This window comes from Nyctibius grandis, chromosome 17, assembly GCF_013368605.1.
Source record: "Nyctibius grandis isolate bNycGra1 chromosome 17, bNycGra1.pri, whole genome shotgun sequence".
Lineage (NCBI taxonomy): Eukaryota > Metazoa > Chordata > Aves > Nyctibiiformes > Nyctibiidae > Nyctibius > Nyctibius grandis.
The window spans coordinates 6,444,300-6,466,244 of NC_090674.1; the positions used below are offsets into that span (position 1 = coordinate 6,444,300).

Sequence of the window (21,945 nt, forward strand, 5' to 3'; positions counted from 1 at the left end):
CAGGTTTTTCATTTTTATTGGATGATTCCAACTTTATATCTAATAATATACAGATACTCATTTTTCATTGTTCCATTCATATCCTCACATAGTTCAGTCATTCTGTCACATTAAAATAAAAAAAAAAGCACAACTGAAATAAAATAAATTTGTAAGCTGGAAAAATACATTATAAACTTATATTCAAGAAACATTCTCTTTATAATTAAAAACCTACTTGTAATAAAGTAGGATTTAAAGAAAATCTTGATTTTAATTTTTAAATAGGTGGCCTTTGTGCATACTTTTATTCATCTCATATGTACAACCCCAACCAGTATCTCTGCCTACCTGTGACAGAACACCTGAAACAAAACAAAAAGACACTGAAAAGGAGTTTTTAAACAAAAAAAGAAGATCAATATCCATTTTTCCAGGAAAATACAGTATAATCAGAACTTTAAACACATGCTTCCCTCATCTGTATTAAGGCCTAAGAGACAGATGTGCTTTAATAAAAGCAGACAGTATGAAGAAAAGTCCTTCCACTTTTCTCTTCAAATTCCTGTAACAGCTCATCTATTTCATTTTCCATGTCTTCTGTGTGCTGTATCTAGAAGAGAAAAAACACTAAGCAACGGGACTCCAAGGACACGATGTAGTTTAGAAAACTAATAATTCAATGCTTTTGGCTTGCTGTGAGATCTAAACCATCAGACTGCACCAAACAGCGCAGCGCTGGGGGCTTTAAGAGACTCCCAGCATTCCCAAATGTATATATTTTGCATCATGTTTATCTGTATATCCTTCCTTCTCCAACCCACCGAACTGGCACTTAACTAGTACTTTGTTGAGTAGGCAACATCCATCCTCACTAGGTAACAAATGGAAGCTTCAGAATAGCTACAAGCACACTGAGCAGATGGCTAAAATTTCAAGTCCTTGAACTCTCTTAGGCTTTTTGGATCTGGAAAGGATTTAAGACCAGAATAGATCACACAGGCTGGAGTAAAAAAAAGCCTGTTGCCACACCAGAATAGGTGAACTCAAACTTGCACACTGTAGGACAGTGATACTTTCTCTGTTCTCTTGACAGTTACATCAACTGTTTCAAGTGCAGCTTATTTCAGTCTTACTTCAAGGGCTGGGGCCCTGAATACAGACGGCAGAAGGCACCATTTTTTTCTTCCACATCATACCCACAACAGGGTGGTACTATGAAACACACCTACACAGGATGGTTTTCAATGTATCATGATCCAGGATGCAACTCTGATGTTCAAATCCCACATATTACAACTGCTTTTGAAATGGATGTTTTTGACAGGAACGGTATTTTGAGGCTGGGGCTTGACATGTGTAAGGGTGATGTGCAGGGCTTTGCCACACTGCTTTTCATGTAAGCTATCAATGCATTGGTGTTGAATGTGCACAGAGTCCACTTTGGAAGCCATGAACCCCGTTATGATTCATCTGTTTGCACAACAGCTCCAAAAATAACCACAAGAATTTGGAAACTTATGTCTTTTGACATGGATTTTACTTAACTTCTGCAATACACAGCACCTTTAAGGAGCAAACCCCAACCCCTGTGCAGTCAGCTGGGTCCAAGGTACCCACAGGCAAGGAGCCTTCTCTACTTACACACTGGCAGAGCTCACAGATAAGGAAAGCACCCAGGGTTGCCTCCTCATGGTTATCCTGAATGTCCACATTGATCACATGTACTGGCTGACATGTCTCCTGCTCTCTGGAATTTAAATCTAGTTGAAAACAAAACACACGTAACAGCAAAACTTTTGGTGGTATAGTATCATATTTTACACAGAGTATTCATAAGATGTTTAAAAATACATAGACATTGTCCACCTCTGCCTTCTCCAAACTTGTTTTTAGAAAAATGTTTATTTAATATTGTCTTATACGATAGTCCCTCTTCTTTCAAAAACAAGACGGGTTTTGGAAGCGAAAGAATTCAGTTTTGTGGAAGGGTCATGACAGTTTATTTGCCCCAGTCAAGAAAAGTTACTGCTCCCTTTACTCTGACAGTCTTTAAAGACCAAGATCAAGGTTCTCAAAAGTCAAGAACAATCTTGGGCTTCCTCACCTGGAGAGCTTTAATTGCGTTTTTTTAAAAAAGCACTGTACATCCCCCACTGAAAATTAAACTGCAAGGTGAACTCCTACGAGTTAAACACTGATCGTCCTATTAGAAAATTCTAGCTTTAATGTGTTCTGCTTATTAACAAGGGGTGAAGGGGGAAAAAAATAAAACATCCTTTTCCTCCTAATCCACCCATGTATTATTGTTATGCCTCTCTAACACAGCCTTCCTATTACATACGGGTTTTAAGCTACAAGTTATTCCTTCCTAACCCCATTCTGCAACTTCAGTTTGGCAAATCTGTTGAGATTTCCATCTCAAAATTCCAGCTTCCACATCTAAAGCCATTTGGTAGCACTCAAGCCTTCTTCCCTTGACCAATGGGTCAATTATGAAGGGCATTACCATGAATTTAGAGAGATGCACAACTGGAAAATCAGCAAGTGGTTGCTCTTCACCTCCCTTCCTCAGGATGCTCACCTAAAACATGAGAGTGAAAGCTGCTTTCTGTGTAAGACATGCTGAACTCGCTGAAGATTCACTGAGTTGCTCTCAGAACTTACCAATACATTTCAAACACACACATATTCGGAACACTAACTGCTCAGCTTGCAGAAACCCAAACGTATCGTGCTCTGCATCGCTTGTGACATGACCACTGAGGACTGAAAGCCAAGGCAACAGCCTTTTAAATTATGTGTACGATACTAATTCAGCTGGCTGATCTTTCAGTGTAAGGGAAACACCTTAAACCTCACATAAGCCTGTGTCCAGCATTTCCAGAGAGGCAGGGTTCTCAGCCCAAGAGCTAACTGAGTCACTGCTGAAACCCCAGGACTTTCAGCGAGTTCACATCAAGCTTGCTGCACTGGGTTCATGTAGAACCCAATCCCCAGCTGAGATTCTTCTGGCATATCTCACTTTGACTCATTTAAGGGCAAAGCCATAGCATGTTTGCAGAGCGTTAACCACACTCAAGAACAGTTCCTCCACCTGCACAGGAGGTATTTATCATGGATAAACCCCTTGGTAGGTCACAGGAAGCCTTCCGCAGAGAAGGGAAGGGAAGTTGCATAAGGAAGACAGCTTAGACTTTGTTTCCCATCAACCAAGGGTGAAAAAATGCTCAGCACATACAACTTGCTAGTTTTCTAGATCCATGAGCATTTTTAAACCAAACATGTATTTCAGTTTCTCCAAATGCTTGCTCTTTCCTTATGTCAGCCCTTAAAACTGCTACACATACACATTCTGTGTAGCTGCCAACACCAGCATCTTTTAGAAATAAGTCTTCAGCCATCACTTCTCTGGTACATAAAGTCTACATCAATGGACTGCGAGCTCTTGTCCCTGCTGGTGTTCCAGCAGCAGTAGTCAGAGGAGACAGAGATGTTTCCAGATTTGTGAAGGACTTCAGGGGGGAGGGGGAAAAAAAAGCACTCAAAGTTAACTTGGTTTATCAGTTCAAGGTCCTTACCTTCTACTACTTGATCATAGACTCTTTCTTCACACGTTAGGATCAAATCAAAAACATCTTTGCAGTTCTGGAATCTTTCTGGTCGTGGCTTGATTCTCTTATTTCTGTCCAACATGTGTAAAATCCCATTCTGTGTGTATCTGAAATCACTTGAGTTAAGTACCTTTACTTTAAGGAAAGTCATGTTTTCGAGCAAATGACCAGCACAAGATAAGTTATTACTGTATCTTTAAAGTAAGATTCTTTCTGTTTGCAAATATAAAGATCAGTGACCACTAAATAGATTCCTGAGGTGGCAGCATGATCCCCCATGAGGGTAATTCCTGCAGTTCATGGTTTTCAGAGGCCTGTCATTGTCATTAGTACAATGGCAGAGACAGCTTTAAAAGGCCCTCAGAAGAGCTCAGTTCCTCAGAAGGACAACTTTTTGGGCAACTCTTTTACATCCATAATGCTTAGAACACACAGACTCAGCTGTTTGTGCGAGCAGAATGTCCTACATTCATGCAAGTCACTGCCCCTCACTCCAGGGCCTCCGTCTTGGAAGTCAGTTATATGGTGTTCCCAGTGTCAACTGCACATCTGCATGAAGTCCCACTCAGGCCTCAGGTTTATGCAACTGAACTTCCAAAGAAAATTAAATAAATCACAGAATTGTCATCCCTTAAAAAATATCCCAAAATATATAAATGGGAATGAAGAAAACCACTGACTTTATGCCTGTCAGAACTTCAGGCACTGTGTGAAAGGAATCTGTTATGCTGCTTGGTAGCTATATTTATGCTGGTACTGTAACCTTGAGGCTCAAATTTACGTCCTGTATCCCCCTTTCAGACAGGATTCACTCATCCCACTGCCTTCTCAGCCTTCTGGACATGCAGTAGACACCAGAGTTGACTGCCACACAAATCTGCCCACTTGACTAAAACCAAACTCCCTCTGAAGGCAAAGCTGTATGGGTAAATTAGGAATACCAGGAAAGGTTTGAATTAAGAAAGCCTGGAAACTGATGCATCTCTTCCTTGCTTTGAAGCAGCACTATTTTTAGCCATCCAAGTATGTATTTTTAAAATTAAAATGGCAGTAAGGATAACAGTCTATAATAATTTCTTAAGATAACAGAAGGATTCTGAGCAAAAAAATTTCCATCATTAGCAGCAAGTATGTAAAAGGTAACCTTGGCTTATTTCCTTGTTGAAAAGGTCATACACATACCTAGCAGGATCTTAATTCTTTTCAGAGAACGGTCCTAATCTTTTGTAACAAAAGACCAGCAACTTTCTGCCTACCTTTTTGCAGTTGCCCTCTGGTATCTCAAGGCAGCCAGACCTACACCTGCTAATCTATATGATTCAAAGTGTTCTTGAACAGTTTTCAAGCAAACAGCCTCCAAAGCTTTTATGTCTTAAGTGTTTAAGCTATATTAAAAATTAAACCCATCTTTCTACCTACAAGAGTCAACTTGATATGGAAATATGTTCAGTTCTCTTATGTGTCTGCATCACTGCACTTTAACTACTTCACTAAAGAAAATTTCAATTTTGCATCACAAATTGAACAATATGTTGTTTACCACAAATATATGTTGTTAATTCTCTCTCAGCCAACTGACTTCTACTGCATTTCTTTTCTTCAGGTCACCCCCGAGCCTTCTACCACTCTTCCCCCAAAAATTTCTCCCTATGTAATTAAAGAATTATCCTTCATAGCCCAAAGCTATCTCACAAGCAGCTCTTGTACACCAGCACCCACTGCTTCCTCACAGTACCCCCGCAAACTCTCCTTGGGTTTGCCATGCTTGGAAAAATCCACTTCACTGTAGCCATTTCAGACCTCTGGTTATTTGCAAAGCACGAAAATGATGCAAACCCATTTTCAAAAGACTTGTAAACATCTGGCGGCATTGCCGTGTGCATTTTGAAGGTGAGCCCTTTCTGGGCTCTACAGTCCTCATTTCTACATCATGCAGTTCAAGGGAAAAAAATCCACAACAACCCACACACTTTTTGGGGTTCTTTTTTTTTTTTTTTCCCCTTTCTAGGATAAAATGTTGCTGGCATCTGTCCCCTAGCTTTACTGACTGAGCTTGGAGACAGAATTACGCATATTCAAAAAACCCACACAGTCAAGCTTTCTGCTTCACACAGCCGAGCTTTCTGCTGCCAACTTACAGCTATTTTTTTTCCAAGGGTCCATCTGCCTATAAAAGGAGATTGAAATAAGCAGTTAAGATTCATGACACTTTCATATTTGGTTGTCTGAAACATTTTTCACCTGGAAAAAAACAGCATACCATCCCTTCAGCAAGCAGGGGAACGTGATCTGCATGACTGTTTTCAACGCATAATCATAACCCAGCTTCTTTCTCTTCATGAGCTCAGGCGAATGCAAAGGTATTACAACTTATTAATGGTTTCTACTATACTGCCAGATGTTGAATCATTTAAGTCAGACTTTGCTTTCCTTCCAAGAGATTTCAGCTCCATGCTCCCTAGCCTATGCATCCCTGCTATTATTTTTTCCAGCAGTCACTTCTTCAGAAGGTACTCACAAAATTTTCACCTGGCTTTCAGTGCTGTTATGTTGTCTGGCCATAGCAGCCTTCTTAAGACTATCATGCTCAGAAAGACAACAAAACATGCACACATTTATCTAAGAGGCCTTCACCTACTGCAAACTATCGGTGGAGTAAATCCATCACATTTTTACAGTGAGTCCAATTCAGATACCACCTTTATTGGAATAACTATGCTAAACAGATCCACAATATAATGAAATTCATGCATGACAACTCAGTAATGGAAAGACTTGATACAAAAAGGAGATGTTGCAATACAAGTTGAGTTTTCCAATAGACACAGCGTTGTTGCTCGTTCTTACGGGGATAGCTATACTCAGCTGTCTCTACTGTTACTGTGTGTTCTCTCCATTTACGTAAGGATATCCCATAATAATGTATTGATGAAGATATGTATGTAAAAAAAAAAAATAATAAGAGCTGTGTGTTTAGATTAAACCCCTAAAGCTTTTATAGCTTCTGCTACTCAAATTTAAAATTCCCATCACAGACACCAGAAATGCCTTTTCCCATCCACTCGACAGGTCTCTGCCCAACACACGGCCAACCATCCTTCACCCCTCTAACCAGTTCACCAGTAATTTGTTCACCGAAGTATTTTTCACACCTTAAGAAGAAATTTAGATGAATTCCATCATGCAGGTTTAGAAGGCTGTATGTAAACATCTACGTCTAAGGTCATCAAGGTAGAAAGTCTTCCATGATAGCTGGTGAAAAAGAATCTGGCATATCTGCAGCCTTGCTACTCCGTTTTAATTCTTCCACCCTCATGAAAAAAAAATCATCTAAAATATCCCTTTCTCTCCTCTTGGCATAAGGGCATCCAGTCACGTCCCATCAAGATGACTAGTCTGCAGATGACTAAACTTAAATGAGATAAATGTTGGGCTACACAATTTATATACCAATATATTAACCTATTTAAGTTAAAATCCTGTATGATAAAAATGATCTCTTACTGACTAAAGTATTCAGTAAGTTTCATTTTAACTCCCAGGTGAAACTGAAAACAAAACCCACAAGTGATTTGAGCTGAAAGTTTGGGGGTATATAAATTAATTACATAGTCATTTAAAATATACTAGAGACCAATTTATTAAACATAATTGGGCAAACTACATTTGCTAAAATGTATACACACTTTTTAGGAAAAAAAAAAAAAATCTTTAAAGTAATGGCTGGCACCCAAAGCTTCTACATCTTCAAACAAACCTGACGTGCTGATCATTTATTTTGGTGCAGCTTCACCATACTCAAATACTGCAATTCTTCTTTGTGAAAGAACAGCAGCAGAGCAGAATGCTGCTCACACTAGTAGAAATGGCATTTGCAGGTCTCTTTTCCATATAATCTTAATTTATTAGTATCTGTATAATAAACATAAAATACGTTGTGTTAAACCCTGCTGGGCAAAATGCCTAGGAACTAGACATTTCCTTAAAGGAAGTGTGTGTGTGTGGGGGGGGGGGTATTGCCCAACCTTCTTCCACCTTCAGAATCACTTCCTTTTACAGGGAAAAAAGGACTAAAAATGGGCACTAGCACTACAAATTCTACTTTCCAAGCAACTGTGATTATGACTGCAAGAACTGCTTACCTGTCACATCCAGAGTAAGCAAATCACCTTTCCTTTGGAATTGAAATTGAAATTGTGTGGTTTCGGTACAAACCAGAGTTTGTTCCCAAGTCTTTTGTAACACTGCGTAACTTACAGTCTTAACACTGAGAATATGACATCCCTAATTATCACAAAAATACTAATTTGGGTTAAGTAACATTTCTGATAACATTCGTGCCTGCATTAATGACTGGCAAAGAACTGAAGTGTCACTTGTTTTTCATTGTGAAGGACAACTACACAGCGTTTCTAAGCTGCAAGCTGCACAGATAAAATCCAACTGAGCACGCTCACAGTAGCTGGTCCACGTAGAACAACATGCTAGCCATGCTTATTTCCCCAAGTCTGGTTGAGCCCTAAAGCTGAGGGCTACATACCCACACGTCACAAAGAGCTCAAGTGCCAATGACTTGTCAGTGCTGAACAGCTGAAACTATATTTGAGGATGAAACTGGACAGATACAAGCTGTCAAAGGGGAAAAGAAAGGGAGCTATGGCAAAGAGTTGGAGGAGGGATATCACAGACGTACCAGAAAGACAAGGATACTAGTGACGGAACACAACAAGATGACTTCAAAGATATGGCATGTTTGACCATGCCATCAAACAGCTGACTATGCACTTCATCCAAGTGTGTACTTCAAGAGTTTGATTTTTGATTAATGGAATCTACAGTGTCTTGGTCACTTGGCAAGACAGCTCAACCTACTGGTAAGTCCAGTACGCGACATGGACATGTAACAAAGGAATACAGAAATCATTATCAGGACCAGCAGGGAAGCAAGAGGGAATCACAAGAAGATTCCTAAGTATCCCACATTACTTCTGGACGCTCTTCTCAGGTTTAGAAACAAGTGCCAGATTTCAGAAGATGAGCAGCAAGTGTCATAGGATTGGGCGAGGGGAAGTACTTTGAGGTAGTTGTGAAGAAGAGAGGTCTGTGAGAAAAATACTAGTAATTCCATTTAATGTCTCAGAGAAACAGGGTCTGCAACAACTATTTTCAAATTGGTTTCCGTTGTTGTCACTGCTTTGTACTGTAGAAATCACAGGTAATTTTCAGCTAGAGTTATTGCTGGATAGGGTAACTTAGACAAAGCAAAACACAAGTATTACAAAACCTAAATCAATTAAGCCATTTCATTTAACATGTTTGGGAAACCTGAGAACACACTCATAAAGACAGCAGGGCCACTTTTAAAGAGCAGCATGCAGAGCAAGAAATATGCTGGATGAGGTCTGCAGCAAACATTCCTCTGTTCTTCAGTCTCCTGTTTGTAGTGTTGCGCTACGGAATGTGGTTAATCCACAGTCTGATTAACAACCAATTTTGCAAAGCTTACGTACTCACAACTTGCGTGCCTTGGGTAAACACTCCTCACAATAAGCCCTTCTCACACTTGTCATTAGCATGCTTCTATTCTTGCACTAAATTATAAACATACTGAAGACTTCCAACTCTGTCACTGGGCAGCAACAGAGCTAGAACACCTTCTCCCCCTCATCCCAACTTACTGTCTCCTGATAGTACTTCAATCACTTCAGGTCTTTTCCCGAAGCGATAGCTATGCTATGCCAATTAGATGTATATGGCAGAAAGTCTGAATTTCTTTCACAAATCCTGAAAACAGAGACTTCAGTAATTAACACTACTTCTGATTTTAACACTACTTTCACTACTCTGTATCAAATCAGTCAAAAATAAGTATCCCATAAAGTAGCAGCATCACAGTTGGGAAAAGTAAGCATCTAAATGCATATTTCTATTTATATTAAATTCCCTCTCTTGCTGACTTTCTGTCTGAAGTTTATTGCAGATTTTTTTTGGAAAAGAGCTCTCATGTATATGAATTTCTCAGGGCTGACTGAGTTCTATGTGGGGTAGGAAGCCCTTCAGACACTTCCTGTATGTACACTAGCAGCACACATGAACAAGATCTTCCAACAAGAATTCCACACCAGCAACTATTCTGTATCTTGTGTGGGATCTCATAGTCAGACAACTTGTTTCTACTGAGATGGAAAGTAAGAAACTGGCCCACACCACTCCTGCCCCTCCCATGCTAGACTTCTAATTTGCACTGCTAAACTTCTTTACATGTTGGTCCATCGCTGAAACCTTGCTATGTTTACTCTAGTTGAATAAATCTGGCACCTGGATCCCCACGTGCCAGAACAATTATATTTGAAATACATCGAAGGATATAAGCTATCCTTCCCAAAACAGTGATCCAAATAATCCTGCCAATGCTTGAAGCACATGCCTGCACACACTCTTGTGTACTCTAAGAGCAGAAGGAGTATGACCAGTGGAAAATGGTAACAATGGCCATGTTACTCAGATTTCTCTTACCTTTCACATTTTTCTGATCTTCCTTCTATCAAGACGTGGGTAATTGATCACGTTCCCAAATGCATCCAAAGCTTCAAAACAATCTTTCATTTCTGTCTGTTAGCAGTTTTCAAAACGCTCCTCTGTAAGTAGCTGAAAGATGTTTTATGCCATACTATGTGGACACGGGGCAAGCTACACAGAAGTGAGTTTTCAAAATGGTTCACGGAAGCGGATGACATATAATCCATCTCAGATGTAGACTATCAGAAAAGTTTGGCACAGTTCACTCAATTTCTACGATCTGTACCTTTGGCAGTACTGAGAAGTTTTTTAAGATCAGCATCATTAAACAAAAATGATGAAGCATCAAACTTTCACTTGCTCTTCCATACCCAAAAGTGTTAAAAGGTTTGTCTTACATGAACATAACTTGATCCCTCAAGAGTCAAAAGCATCAAAATTAATTGCTAAAACTATGAAGATTTATTTCTTCCCAGTAAATTAAATCAAATTTCTTTCTTCACAGTAGTATTCTTCACAAAACTATCTTCTATAACTTAAAACTGTTGGTTTTGCTGCAAGTTTCTAGATGCTTTAGTAAAGGTAGAAGCTCTGATTCCACAAGATTCAATTAGAGCTGCTTAACTTTAGCTTCAGTAAGCAGCAATGCTGGTAGCAGGAGAATGCTAATTTTGCCTACATAGAAATAAAAGTGATTTATACCTAAAAGCTCTACCATTTTAAAAGGTGGCAGACATGAACTAATACTCCATACACAAAGTTTAAGCAGAAAACCCTGCAAGATAAAATGCTCTGGCAAAAAATTCTGTATCTTTAGTTACAAATATAAGAGCAAAGAACAAGGGGAAATGTATATTTGCAAACTGTGTGATAATGTGCCTTCAGTCCATCTGTTAAATGTATTCACTATCTTTCTGCATAACCAATAAAAATGGCATAAACATCCCAGAAGCCAGGCACAGAGATTTTACTGTCTTGCAACTAATGCTAGTTGAAGAAATTAGTCATTACCCTGAAGATGGAAATTGTTTTGGAATCAATATAAGGAAAAAAAATCCCTTATGTTGGCACAGAAGTAGTTTTGTGTTAATCTGAGGTAACCCCTTCAAGGGGGGTAGAAGTCCACTGTCACTTCTCTCCCCTCATTCAAGTCTGAGATGAAATTGCCAAATGAGGACCAAACGTAGCTATGCTCATTTTTATGCTGCAGTTAGAGAGCAGGTCAAATTAAAAGAGGGGGTAAAAAAAGTAGGAAACAGAGCAGTAGGCCAAGCTTGCGGAGCAGAGGCAGGCTGCCTAGAAATCCTAATTAAAAAAACCTATCTATGGAAATCCTTCGGTATCTTCCATCTGAAGGTCACAGATACATCAGTGTTGAGAAAGGGAAAGAAACAATCAATCATGGAGTTAGTTAATATTGATACAGAACTCAGGAGCTACTGCTGCAGAATTCTGGTCAACTTGCCATTTGAACAGTTCCTATCACTGGGCATTAAAAGCCACTGCTGTTGCAGATTTAAACTGGCATTTAGGAAGTTTCATCCTTGACTAGTTTTTGCATTCACCTGAAGGCAAGGCTCACCAGTTTTCCTCTGTTTTTGCTTCATCTTTAAAGTCACCATCATATAATTAGAACTAAGTCCTTAAAACCCTTCACACAGTTATAAGGGGCAAGTAATCATATGGGCCTGTCTTTGAGAGGTCTGGTTACACATGCAAATACGAGGTTGTGTATCTATACTACGCACACGTAGCCCCAGAGAGTTACTGCAGACATCGGTCATGTCTCCTACAGATTAGTAGTAGAACCCTCTGTTCTTCTCCTAGAAATTATAATAGAATAATATTTTAAAAAGCAACCAAAAGACATGTTCAGAACAGCCTTAAATGGTTTTGTTGCAGCCCTCTATTAGGACCCAGGGAATTTAAACGCAATGTTCTCAAATGCAATGGCAGATGTGGATACTTATTTTAACTACAAGGTTTAACTATCACATCTTAAAATGCTTTGAAGTACTTCCATTTCAGATATACTGTAATCACCTACTCAACTGAATCTGTATGCCTGGCTCCGTTAATCCCTTATTCCTGTGCTTCTGAAATTCAACGTATGCCTCCAAGGTACATGAGCTTGTGCTCTGTATTTCACTAATTAACTGCAAGGAAGGTGCTTCTAGTCTCTACAGAGTGGGTTTTGGATAGTTCTCCCTCCTTTCCACGAGTGAGTAAGAGAGTTTCAATGGATTTTTTCACTCTTAACACATTTTTAACCTTGCTCTGACTGATGTCCAACACTGCAAAAGCTCGTTTCTGTTTGAGACTACTGCTTCCTGAAACGGGTAGTTTCCTGGGCTGGCCAACAGAGAACGTTCTAAGTCCCTTACAGCCACAATTTCACCGAGTGTCTAGTGTCCATCACACTTTGGACTCCTGTTGGCACACAGAACTGGAGGAATGGCATCACTCCTAAGTGAGGGAGTACTGAATGCTGAGCACTCAAACTTCATGTGTCCCATCACTGGAATATGGGAACAAGCAGCCAGTTGTCACCAAGATATACAATTTCAAACCACATGGAAAGGCTACAGATGACAGACATCTCCACTTAGCTCATGAAAGCAAGGCTGGGGAACAGAACAAGCAGCTAAATCATATGAAGAACCACACCCTCCTTTGTTTTCCCATACCCTCAAAGCCCATCATAGGAGCAGGCCCTCCCACCCTTCAGCAGGTAATGTCTGCATGCCCATCACCTCTATGAAGTAACACTCACTCAAAAAACCCGAGAGCCCACATGACCCTGGTTCACAAAAAACTACTCCACAACTCTGATGAGAGCAGGTCTGGTTTTGGTTACTGTAGAAGTCTTTATCCTCAAAATCCATTTCTTGGAATGGAGTTTCTTTCTGCACTGACACAGTCTTCACTTTGAAAACCTTAACTTGTATTATCTGAGAATCAAAAATGCAGAGATGTAGAGGCAACTGTTCTTGACCTATTTCCCTTGCAACAGCTATTGTTTAAACTTGCTTTCTTTTATCATGAGTAAAGGTTTAACTGTAACACTGCAAATACATCTGGGGATCACAGCAACTGTCTCCAGCACGGAGCAGAACCCAAATGGTAACTCCAAAGTATGCCGAATGGGAGGGACTAGGTAGGCTTTCTGTTGGTTTTACCTTAAAGCAGTGCCATATTCAGTACAGCAGCAACGAAGAACGCAATAAGGAAATGACAAGTCGTTAGTGCTTGTTAAAATTACTTCTCAATTCAAATAATTGAGCGTGCATAATTTTCTTTTGAAGCAATTCTTTTTTAATCAAGATATGGCATACCTTGTTAAGATGGGTTTGCAAGATTTTCCTTTTTTCTATAGGCAGAGGGATACAAAAAAAACCCCAGCGCATCACACGCGATTCATTAAGACTATACCCTACATTTGGATTTTCTTTAAAAAAAGGACCTCTAACTAGATATTAGGAAACCAATACCCCTGTGAGGGATACCATTTGTGTGGAACACCATGCAGAAAGGTATTCCCATGTTTAATCAGTTCTTACTGTGCTATACAGGTTTAATCAAACAGCCCAGCCCTTCTTAACAGAAGTCTTTCAATGCCCAATGCAAAAGAAGCTGCCACTCTTGGGGTCTCAGGGAGCTCAAATTTACTATTTCTGGTCAGCAAATAACAACGGAGAATTTGCTGAGTAGTAGTAAGCCATAGTATAATCTGTGCTACCAAACAACTGTAGAGCTATCTTTCAAAAAGTTATTGAGTTTGCTGACTCCTTGGTTAACAGCTTGAACTAGTTTCTACCCCATTCCAAGTTTTCTAATCTCTGACAACTTATTTAGGCTTATTCCAATTTTTTCAAAAAGATGCAAGAAAACTGGGCTGTTTGAGTACAATTAAGACATTCCTCGTGGATCTTCAGATGGCTGTACCCAAGGTTTTAGGAAAAAACCTTATACCACTAAGTGCAAAGACTGCTCTATTAAATTACCAAGACTCATTTCTGGGATACTTCACTCTAAAGGGTTCTCTTTTTAAACAGAAATTCAGCATATACTGAATCTCTTATTTAGAGTAAGTTCTCTTTCATATTTAACATTAGAAAAAAAAACATAAAAAAATCATATCCCTTGTTGAGAAAATAATATCTAGATGGAGTGCCCTAATTTTGTAGGTTTGTGGGTTTTCTTAAAAAGAAATGTTAAGAGTCAACTTTATAGGTGTTCTAAAATCATGCAGTTTGACTTCAGTCACGGTTTTCAGTAGCGTGCATAACTTTGGTTACCTCTGCTCTCCAGGATTAAGTATGTTATTGGGCTCTCCTACGTCCATTCTTTTACAGTTGGACTCGATGATCTTAAAGGTCTTTTTCAACCTCAATGATTCTATGATTCTATTATTTATAATATGCTATAGGATTTTTTTTCTTCAGTGCACAGATCAAACCACGTATCAAGAAATTCTCAGTGAGAAGGGTGAGCTCTTTATGAAAAGTATCCTCTCTCCCAGAGAAAGTATGCTGTAAACCTTACCTGTCAGTTTGTCTGAGCTAAATACAACATTAATGTCGAGGTGGTCGCTCTTCCCATATCCATTATCAGGACAGTTGTTGCACTGAGAAAATATGATCCACAGTGCAGTGGAGGTAATGGACAATCTGTCATAGTATTAATGTGCTTTCATTCAAGAGCTAAACATGTTACATACTACAAAAGAGCATTTTGAATGTGTGTATTGTAACTCGATAGCAATTTACAAGGGAGCATTAGAGGCCCATTGTAAAAAACCCTCCTATAAACCTAAAACATTTTAAGATCGCCAGTCAAGCAACTATATATTCCTAATGTATAATGCCAAAAAATGAATTACACCTTTCAAGGATGAATCATAATGGATTTTTTAAAAAGGCCATGCCACAGGGATACAGTTCTTTGTCTTTCCTAAGCAGATCATTGTACATCTGATCATATGTTGTTTTGAAATCATAAACATTCGGCTTGTCCGGTGCTGGTCCTGGCAGCTTCACATGAGTCCCTGTTCCAAAGGATCGGACACTGAATCCTCGTTTGCTGAAAGACAGAAGGAAAAGGGGAGGGAAAAGGCAATTAGATTGGATAGACTTTAAACACCAAAGTGCTGAAAAACTCATACTGAATTTTAAAAACACCTCTTAGCAATCAGCCAAGTCACAACCAGTTGGGCAACTCTTATCAACTAAATTGCCAAGCATATCCAACATGCCTATTTCCTCACAGTTACAATGAAACACACACCATTTCTAAAGGAATGTCTATATTCTATATGAAATTTTCTTAGAATTATGGTACGTAGCGTTTGGGATATTTCTTTTGTGCTTTCAGGCATCTTGGATTTGCAACAAGCGTGCATTCTATGTTCACTCTTGGACAATACAGTACAGGCAGAGATGTTTTTGTCTTGATATAAGAAAGTAAGTAACAATACCAACTGATCAATATTTATATATTCTGCTAAAGTTGCTGGGCTAACTACATTACTCCCCTCACTACGTTGCCAAAACTACCTCTAGTGTAATTTAATTAGCCTAGTACAAACATTTGCGTGCCTGGCACTTTTCTCAAGTGGACTGAAAAACATACTGTGTAATTACCTTTACAGAAATGGGGCACATATTCTGCTGGCTAGCACCTAAAACTCTTGGGTAAGCCAGGGATAGCATCATTCCATTCTCATGAACAACTACTTGTTTCGTAAGTATAATTAAAAAAAAAAAAGCAGCAGGAACCTGCTTGTCATTAGGGTTAATGCCAAAATGCTCTTTCTGATTAACCTAAATACACCTACTTGAACCTCAACAAATCCTTCATTAATATTAAGGAATACTGCAATATATTTGTTGAGTAACAGGACTGAAAAAAGATTGTTTTCTGGTGGTCTAATGGACAAAGTTACATGGTATAATACTGCTATTGTCCAGAATGCTGAAACATTTGGCTTTATAACGACAATCTAACTTCTGAAACAGGTCAAGACCATGGCTTAATCTCTTTTGTTTTTAAGGACCCACAGTTCCAGCTTCAATGATTTATCAGAGACTGAGTAGAGAGAACAGTGTTAAAATAAAAAGCAAGTAAACAACCCAATGCCCCTCCTCTCACACCCAAAATAAAAAAAAAAGTTGTAGAGCCTTCTTCTGAGAAGAGTGATCAGGAGACTGGGAACCAGTGCAGGAGTCCCAAGTGCGCATTCTGAACAACAGACAAGTCACATCTTGACTCCTTGGTCTTCACACACAAGACAGCAAGGAAATTCAGTAGAAGACACACCAATTCAAATTGCATGTTTGCCTTCAAATGGTGTCTTCAAAGCGATCCAGAAAGCTTCCACACGGACACTAACTGTGATCAAGCTTTGCCCCAAGCTCAAACACTGCAATGCAACTACCAATAGTGGTATTTCCTTTAATTTGTCCTACTGGAACACAGCCCCTCCTTTCTCTTTCCTTGCTTCGCTACACTTTTTCTTCCAGCAACTATTTATAGGTTCCTATTTCTGTAAACAGACAGGATACATGATTTTTCGCTTCCTTCTGCAGGATTAATGACTGAAAATGGATGCAAGCAGAAAAAAAGCACAGTTCTTTCCCCCTCCCAGCCCTCCATCACATTAGCAGCGACTCCTAACCGCACCGGTTACATCTGGTTTATTTTCCCTGCAATACTTCCAGACCCGAGTTTTTATTCTGCTGCTTCTACTGGACATGAAGAGAGCTATAACACATATAGAAGAAATTGCAGTGCTAAAATATTAATGCTTCAAATGGATCCTTTTTCCAGGTGTGTCACCCTTCTTCTTTCCTACATACCACTTAAAGATATTTTTGCTAAGAATTTTAATACCAACTAACTGAGAAACAGTGAACTTTGGCACCTTGTACCTTCTTCCCTTCTCTCCCACATTACTGCAAAGCAGTAACATTACAATAGAAAAGTATTTCCTTCTATGCTTCCCTCCTAACTTTTAATTTTTCCTTTAATATTATTCTTCAAAATAGGTCTGCTTGGGTCACACACATTAAGAAGCCCATCTCCAACCGTGGAAAACGTCCTTGAAGTTTGCATGATCTCGTATAAAGCAAAACAGAAATCTTCACGTGAAGTTCCAAACATCAAAAATTTGTGCCTCTAATGCACATGACCCATTGAAAATTGCTTCCTTGAACAGCCAGGATATGCACTTCTCACACGGAATTTCATGCTTTGACATCAGCAGTTGCCAGGGTACAGCTTTTACACTATTCATGCACCAGGTGTACTATTATGAAATATTCTGAAAGTGTTTCAACACATTTCTTGCAATGATTGTGGGGCGGGTGAGAAGGAAGAACGCCTGCACAGAACCATTATCCAACAGAGCCTGCTTTTATTAAGCAGCTGGACAGATCTAGCTTATGGAGTCATCAAGTATCTGTTGTAATATGGCACAGCCTTTTAACAATAAACATTTTCTACAAGACAATGTACACCTAGTATTTGTTCTTGGCTTAGTAAAACTACCCAAAAGATGGAAAATAATGAGCTTCAACTTTACCATAAACAGTAAAGGGTAAGATATACCAATATACTATCCTAGCACTGATTTCTGAAGATGTGAAGCTTAAACGTTAACAGACCTGTAAGTGGTGTGAAATTTCAGGAAGCTGTTTCTGTTAATACTATTAAGGCCATTGTACGTACACTATCGATACACTAAGTACAAATATAAGCCAGCACACAGATCTCATTTTCAGCAAGTGTGCTCACCTCAGTGTAAGTCCAAAGCTCATTATGACAAGATCACATGGACTAATCATGTGCCCATGAGTTTACAGACTTTTAACTGAAGAACCTGAAAACAGTCATTGCATTTCCCCCCAAAGAATCTCAGAGCTCACTGCGATGTGTCTCACCTGGGACACAACTGCTGCTGAAAGTCGAGACCGACACAGGACTACACTAACACAGGACAGAGTTGTTACCACTCCGTTTCAGGCACTGAGAGGAGAAGTAATATTAATCCATGAAGACTGAGATATGAACTTTTATCCACACTTTTCTTCTATTTCATTGTTGCTTTGGGATCTCACACATGGTTACTACATTAAGGTATTTTCAGCTTACTGTAAGGTCATAACAGTACAGCTTCTCTGCTTACAGTGGCCAGCAATAAGTATTGCTAAACATTAAAGCAAATGCAATAAATCCTGCAGTACCACTGCAGCTAGGAGTGGTAAAGATTTTCAGGGGACAAATCACTCATTTTAATACATGCTCTTCTGCAACATGTAGCAGGAAAATAATTAGCAACAGTGCCCTCCTTGTAGACCACTTCAAAAGTATCTTATCCCATTTAATCAATATTAAAAAAAAAAAACAAAACAACAACAACCAAACATAGCACAGAGACCCCGAACTCAGGAGATTGAGATAGGGTATCTATACTTTAAGAGCCTGAAAATACAAAGTTACCAGAGCACCTCCTACACACTGGATGAGTTTGAAACAACAACATCCTTTTAAAGGTCATCAGTGTACTACCAAATAAATATACACAAATGGAAATGTTGAAGTTGCTGTATAATAAAGTTGGTAATACAAGAAGTGTTAACCTTCCACTTTCCTCTTCTATGTTTGAAGAACCATGGCCCAAGTCTGCACACTCCAGAAAAGAAAAAAAAAAGACAAGACCTATACACAGATTATGTTTGTACAAGCAAGAAATGCAGGATGAGTAAGACTTGACCTAGGGACTGGTTACAGACAGACATCCAGTTTGACAGCTTTTAAGGAAGGATTATGACTTCTCACATAATCCTTATTGCTTTTCCTCTTTTCCCTTTGCTTTAATGTCTCAACATAGCCCTATGGTGATGGTAACCACTCTATTAACAGACTTCAAAAGACCTTCAGTCTGACTTCTGTTAGAAGATTAGGACAAAATGTTTAAAACCTTGTTTGTTAGAAAATATGCAAGTACACTACAAAGCAAACGGAATCTGTACTGAACTAAGATAGCACCAGAAACTGGTAAATTGATTATTCAGATACAAAAAAACATCTAATGCATAATTTGTCTTCCAGAGGCACAAGTGGCAGCACAGAGAGATCAAGTACAGTAAGGATGAATAAGAAATTCAAGTTGGCAAGTGAGACTCACTGCAAACCCTTTTGGAATGAACCACTGCAATCTAAAGGACAGAAAGTTTATAAGTGTCCAAAAAAAATGTAACTCTCATTATCTGGTATGTAAAGTTTAAAGAAAGAAAGAAAAACAAACCCAAACACACACCATCACCCCCCAAATTGCCAAAGTGTGCAAAGAAAGTATGTATCACAATTTTGCTTTTCTGAGTCCAAAAGAGAGAACACCAGGATGTTATAAAAGTACATTAAGATGGTAAATCAAGCCTGTTTAAACTACTCCATAATTTCACGCAATAAAAAGGATAAACTGCTAAGAAAAAAAACATAAAAGCAAGAAGTGATGGACTGCAGGTACTTCAAACAAAAGCCTACCAGGTAAATCAAACATTTCACCTAGATATTATACGTAGTGGGCTAAATTTTATGTTTTACAAATGCATCAGAAATTAAAATTCAGACATTCCTGCAGGATCATTTTGCTTTAAAACGAAGTAGCATACAATTAAGTTCAAGTTTTAGTAGGCACTAGGTAGGCCTAACATTTGGAAAGTAAAATAAGCCTGCCTTGCTGATAGATACTTTTCTCTATAAATTGAAGAATGGAATAAGCAAAGTGACTGATAAAAATTCTACATGAAAAATCTGGCTTAACTAAAATCTGTAATTCATTAAATAGACTAGAGAAGTTAATTCTGAAACCTCACAGCATTACACGTAATGTACTCATCTAATGTACTACTAAAAGACTCATCAAATACAAGACAAGCACATGAACAAAAATGTTAATTTTAATACATTTCCTAGCATAAATATGTTTTTTTTTTTAAAAAGCCTATCTAAAATATTTATGCAAGATCCTAGGCTACACATTACAAAGTACTGTTTATGAATGTTCATTAAGACGTTCAACATCGAAGGTTGGATTCCAGACTTTGTTGTCACCTGCAGTGCTGTAGCATTTGTATCCTTTAAAGTCTGGTAATGTCTTACCAAAATACCTTAAAGTTACGTAATACCTCAATCTCTTCCTAACTCTTCTTCCTCTTTTAATCACGTGTTCTTTCAAATTGCAGTGCAACACGGAGCAAGACATTACCCTGGACTGGTAAAGCAGGCTGGCTCCAAGACAATGCAAATATCTTCATGAAGTTTACTGGCAAACAATCCCTCTCGTTGCATGGGCTAGTTATTTCTTTAGAACAGCATTTATACTATTCTTACTATAATTACATACGATGCTGCTGAAAATAAACATTTTCCAAACACGTACATTTTGTTAATTTTTAATCAAAATCTTAAGGGAGAAGTGACTTTCAAAAAAAACATTTCCCTGCCACATTTGCCAGAAGAACATCAGTCACAGCGGAAGTGATTTATTTCTTCTGCAAAAACAAGGAGGAAGAAAAAGGCTAGACATTAGAAGTGAATTTAATGTTGTCCTTAGTACTCAGGCTTCAACTAAAACTCCGTTTCAGTATTACTGGCAGAAGAACAACAGAACAGCATCCCTCCCCTCCCCAAGCAGCTATTGGTAACACCGTGTTTTCATAGAACTGCCACAGGTAACATCTGACGCCAAGTTTAAGCACTAACAGCATCACATGCTGCTCGCAGTAAGATGGCTGCCAGACCAGACGCTTGTATTATTTATTCTTTTCAAGGCTGTTATTTTTATTTAAATGCAGCACACAATCTTCACATAGTTGTTTGGCTTACTGTGCTAGCAATATGCATCTTTTAATGTGAATGTTACTTTGCATAATTAAAAAAAAAAGGCCTTTATCATGTTCCTGCAGTGTGTAGGGAAGATTTAAGAACACGATTTCAGGCAGATCAGGTCTCTCCTGTCCGTCAGTCCACCCCCAGCCTCCCGTCTCCCCTTTTGAATTCAGCCAAGCTGAAAATAACTGCAGTGCTAAACAGATGAACCCCCACAATCTTAGAGGCATTTAACATTCTGAACCAAACACTTCGTCCAGTTTTCCTGCAACAGGAAAAGGAGCGTTTAAGTTTTCAGATGCCGAGACACGGGAGCTGTTCTGCATCTGTCGAATTCGCCAGCTTGTGTTTTGCAGCGCTGGATCTGGAGGTCCGCCAGCGACGGTGGAGCGGACCCACCACCCCGGCCCCTCCGGCGAACCCAGCCTGGGGCAGGGTCCGGAGGAGCCAGGATGCAAACGGGATGCAGCCCCCAAGCCCGTGGGCCTAGCAGGGCCAGGCGCGGCGCCCCGCTGCCGTGACAGCCCCCTCGAGCCCAGCTGCAGGGCAGGCAAGGCAGCCAGCGGCCGCGCTACAGCGGCCGAGGAAGGGGCCCTGATGCGGTCCGGAGGGGCGGCCTGCGACGGCAGGCGGCCGCCACGGCCTAGGACGCACTCGCAGGGCCCGGCGGCGGCGGGCCAGGCCGCGCCGCCGCCGGCAGGAAGGGGGTCGGGCAGGCCCTGGTTACCTGAGGATGTTGTGCGCCTCCATGCTGCGGTTCTGATTGCTGGAGCACACCACGGCCACACGGAGCGGCGAGGAAGGCATAGCGGCGCAGGGAAGAGCCCAGCTCCCTCCCCGCGGCTCCTAAACCCTCTCGGCCCCGGCCGCGGCTCGCACAAAATGGCGGCGGGAGCACGGCGGCGGGCGGTGCCGGGACGTGTCACCAGGCCCGCGCCGC

The 21,945-nt window shown here is 39.9% G+C and overlaps 1 protein-coding gene across 1 annotated transcript; it reads right to left on the reverse strand.

The window, feature by feature from the left end:
• SSU72 (SSU72 homolog, RNA polymerase II CTD phosphatase) lies at nucleotides 1-21,922 on the reverse strand. Its single transcript, XM_068415166.1, has 5 exons — nucleotides 21,733-21,922; nucleotides 15,051-15,194; nucleotides 3,561-3,700; nucleotides 1,624-1,742; nucleotides 1-592 (listed from the first exon to the last, which is right to left on the reverse strand). Exons 1-5 carry the CDS (start codon nucleotides 21,810-21,812, stop codon nucleotides 491-493), a joined length of 585 nt encoding a protein of 194 aa, XP_068271267.1. The 5' UTR covers nucleotides 21,813-21,922; the 3' UTR covers nucleotides 1-490.
• Between the last annotated feature and the right edge of the window lie 23 nt (nucleotides 21,923-21,945).

What these genes read in the sequence shown, in the direction of transcription:
- SSU72 (XM_068415166.1), bottom strand. Translation starts at nt 21,812, where the DNA reads ATGCCTTCCTCGCCGCTCCGTGTGGCCGTGGTGTGCTCCAGCAATCAG. An exon ending in GAGGCGCACAACATCCTCAG is followed by an intron (nt 15,195 to 21,732) that starts GTAACCAGGGCC and finishes TCTGTCTTTCAG; the next exon opens with CAAACGAGGATTCAGTGTCC. An exon ending in CTATGATCAAGTAGTAGAAG is followed by an intron (nt 1,743 to 3,560) that starts GTAAGGACCTTG and finishes GTTTTCAACTAG; the next exon opens with ATTTAAATTCCAGAGAGCAG.